General features: G+C 36.2%; 1 protein-coding gene across 1 annotated transcript; it reads left to right on the top strand.

Moving 5' to 3' along the window:
- The first annotated feature begins 577 nt into the window (after nt 1-577).
- LOC127086395 (uncharacterized) lies at nt 578-2,196 on the top strand. Its single transcript, XM_051027154.1, has 2 exons — nt 578-895; nt 1,003-2,196. The coding sequence occupies exon 2, from the start codon at nt 1,083-1,085 to the stop codon at nt 1,962-1,964; it is 882 nt and encodes a 293-aa protein (XP_050883111.1). The 5' UTR covers nt 578-895; nt 1,003-1,082; the 3' UTR covers nt 1,965-2,196.
- The last annotated feature ends 201 nt before the right edge of the window (nt 2,197-2,397 follow it).

Below are 2,397 nucleotides of genomic sequence, written 5' to 3'. Positions count from 1 at the left end.
AATTATATATCATATTTTTCCGTTCCATTTTATTACATTTTACCAATTCAAACGTAATTAGAACAAGTTAGTTTGACTCATTAAAACTCTACTTATTAAAAATGAATAGGTAAAAATAATTAATAGATATTATACCTTTGTCTAATTGATAAAGATTTGGTCAAAAAAAAAAGAAAGTAAAATGTAACGAATTCTAACTGACACTTTTAAAAAAGAAATTAATTTTTTTAGCTTACAGTTTGACTATCGAATTTGCAGCTACCAATTAAGATTTATATACAGAACAGTGAAAATAGAAATCATAAATAAGAAAATTAAATATTTTTTAGAATCTATTTTAATTTAGATTTTTTCTCATTATCAATGTAAATAGAAAATTATTAAAATGAACTGCAATTACAACAATAAGCTGTCTCAGAAGTTGATATTGCAGGCTTACCAACGTTACAACGACCCAATCAAAAAAACAGCTTCCTTCCCACTTAGCAACCTTCTTACCCGGTAAACCGGTAAACCCCTTCAAACTTCAAACTTTCAAAGAGATTTTATACCTACACCGCCGCATACACTCTACATATAAAACACGTTCTTTCGTTGTATACCATCATAAAAACACAACCAACAACGAGGTCGGTCCCATTACCATTTTCCATCTCTCGAAATTCGTACAATTTCTCAGTCTCGTTACAAAGAAGGATGTTAAAGCTAAACGCAGAATAACCTCGCCGTTTTACTCTGACACAACAAAAAGACATAAACGACGAATCAAAACGCGTCTTTCAAAATCAAAACAAAAGAATCAACAACTGTGCGCTTATAAGTGACTCATTTCCACTGTCACTCACTTCTTTCTTTTCACATTTGGATCTGATTCTTAAGCTTCCTTTTCTTAACCGTAAGTGCCACATTCATATTCAAATTCAGTAATCTATGAAATCAATTTCATGATAATTAATCTAACAAATTCTTATTCTGATATCTGAAATTTATCTTATGTTGCAGATATAGAAACAACAAAATCTCAATTCAATTCAAATTCAGCCACTGGCTGAAACTGAAACTGAAACTGAAACTGAATCATCATGGGAAAATCAACCAACCATAGCAAGGAATGGACGCAGATGAACTCGATCTACGGAATGGAGCAATGGCAAACCCTAATTTTCCTCTTATGTCAAGCAATTTTATTGTCTGTGTTATCTGTTCTTTATCTGGTTTACTTTAATTCAATCTGCGGTTTATTCGAGAGCGTAATTTCTGGCACAACCGTAGCCAGATTCGCCGCCGGATTTACCGGTTCAGTTACAGCTCTCTCCGCGGTGTGTCTTTTCTTCGCGGCGGCGAATTTCTTTTACTCAGCCATTCCGCTTCACTACGACATGGCACAGAGGATCGTTTCCGCTGTTAACGACTGGTCCTCCGTGAAACTTGCTCTCGATTTAGGTTGCTGCGGCCGCGGGATCCTCCTCAACGCCGTCGCGACGCAGCTGAAGAAAGAAGGAAGCTCCGGCCGTGTCGTCGGCCTTGACAGATCGAAACGGACTACGCTGTCAACTCTCCGGTCTGCGAAAATGGAAGGCGTCGGAGAATACGTGACGTGTCGTGAGGGAGATGCACGTCGATTGCCGTTTCCGGATAATTACTTCGATGTGGTGGTTTCCGGCGTGTTTGTTCATACTGTAGGGAAAGAGTACGGACAGAAAACGGCGGAGGCGGCGGCGGAGAGGATGAGAGCGGTGGCGGAGATGGTGAGAGTGATGAAACCGGGAGGTGTATGCGTTGTGTGGGACCTAGTGCACGTGCCAGAGTACGTGCTTAGGTTGCAGGAATTAAAGATGGAAGATGTTAGAGTTTCGGAACGTGTAACCGCTTTCATGGTCAGTAGTCACATTGTATCATTCAGGAAACCAAGTCAGCACGTGCATGGACCCGCTGAGGTTCGCTTGGATTGGAGATTATGCTGACGTGGAATTTCATTACTATCCTATATTGACAGACGAGAAAAATATATATATTATATAGAAATATTTTTATAATGTTAAATACTTTTCTTTTTTTATATTTCAAAGTATGATTGAGTTTCTAAGGGTAAAGTTATGGCTGGGGAGGCGAAGTCGAACCAGATGTTTAGAATTATCTGATTTTTGTAAATTTACTGATGATTTTATATATAGCAATGAGATTGTATGACTATCATGTAAATTAGCCCACAGATGGTACTTAATTTTATATTTGAATCTTATAAATTGTTATTACAAATGTTTTTTCAAGAATTATGATTACAAATGCTATTATAATGTAATATTCGATTAAAAGTAGTGTACATATATTCAATTAAAAAATTTAAAATTTAATTTTATCAAATATAAAATTAAAAATATGATTTGATAATGTAAA

This window comes from Lathyrus oleraceus, chromosome 5 (assembly GCF_024323335.1).
Source record: "Lathyrus oleraceus cultivar Zhongwan6 chromosome 5, CAAS_Psat_ZW6_1.0, whole genome shotgun sequence".
NCBI lineage: Eukaryota > Viridiplantae > Streptophyta > Magnoliopsida > Fabales > Fabaceae > Lathyrus > Lathyrus oleraceus.
The sequence above is the reverse complement of the archived record's forward strand: the minus strand, read 5'-3'. Positions and strand labels throughout refer to the sequence as shown.

Excerpts from the sequence above, each read along its gene's own strand:
- LOC127086395 (XM_051027154.1), top strand. The coding sequence starts at position 1,083 with ATGGGAAAATCAACCAACCATAGCAAGGAATGGACGCAGATGAACTCG.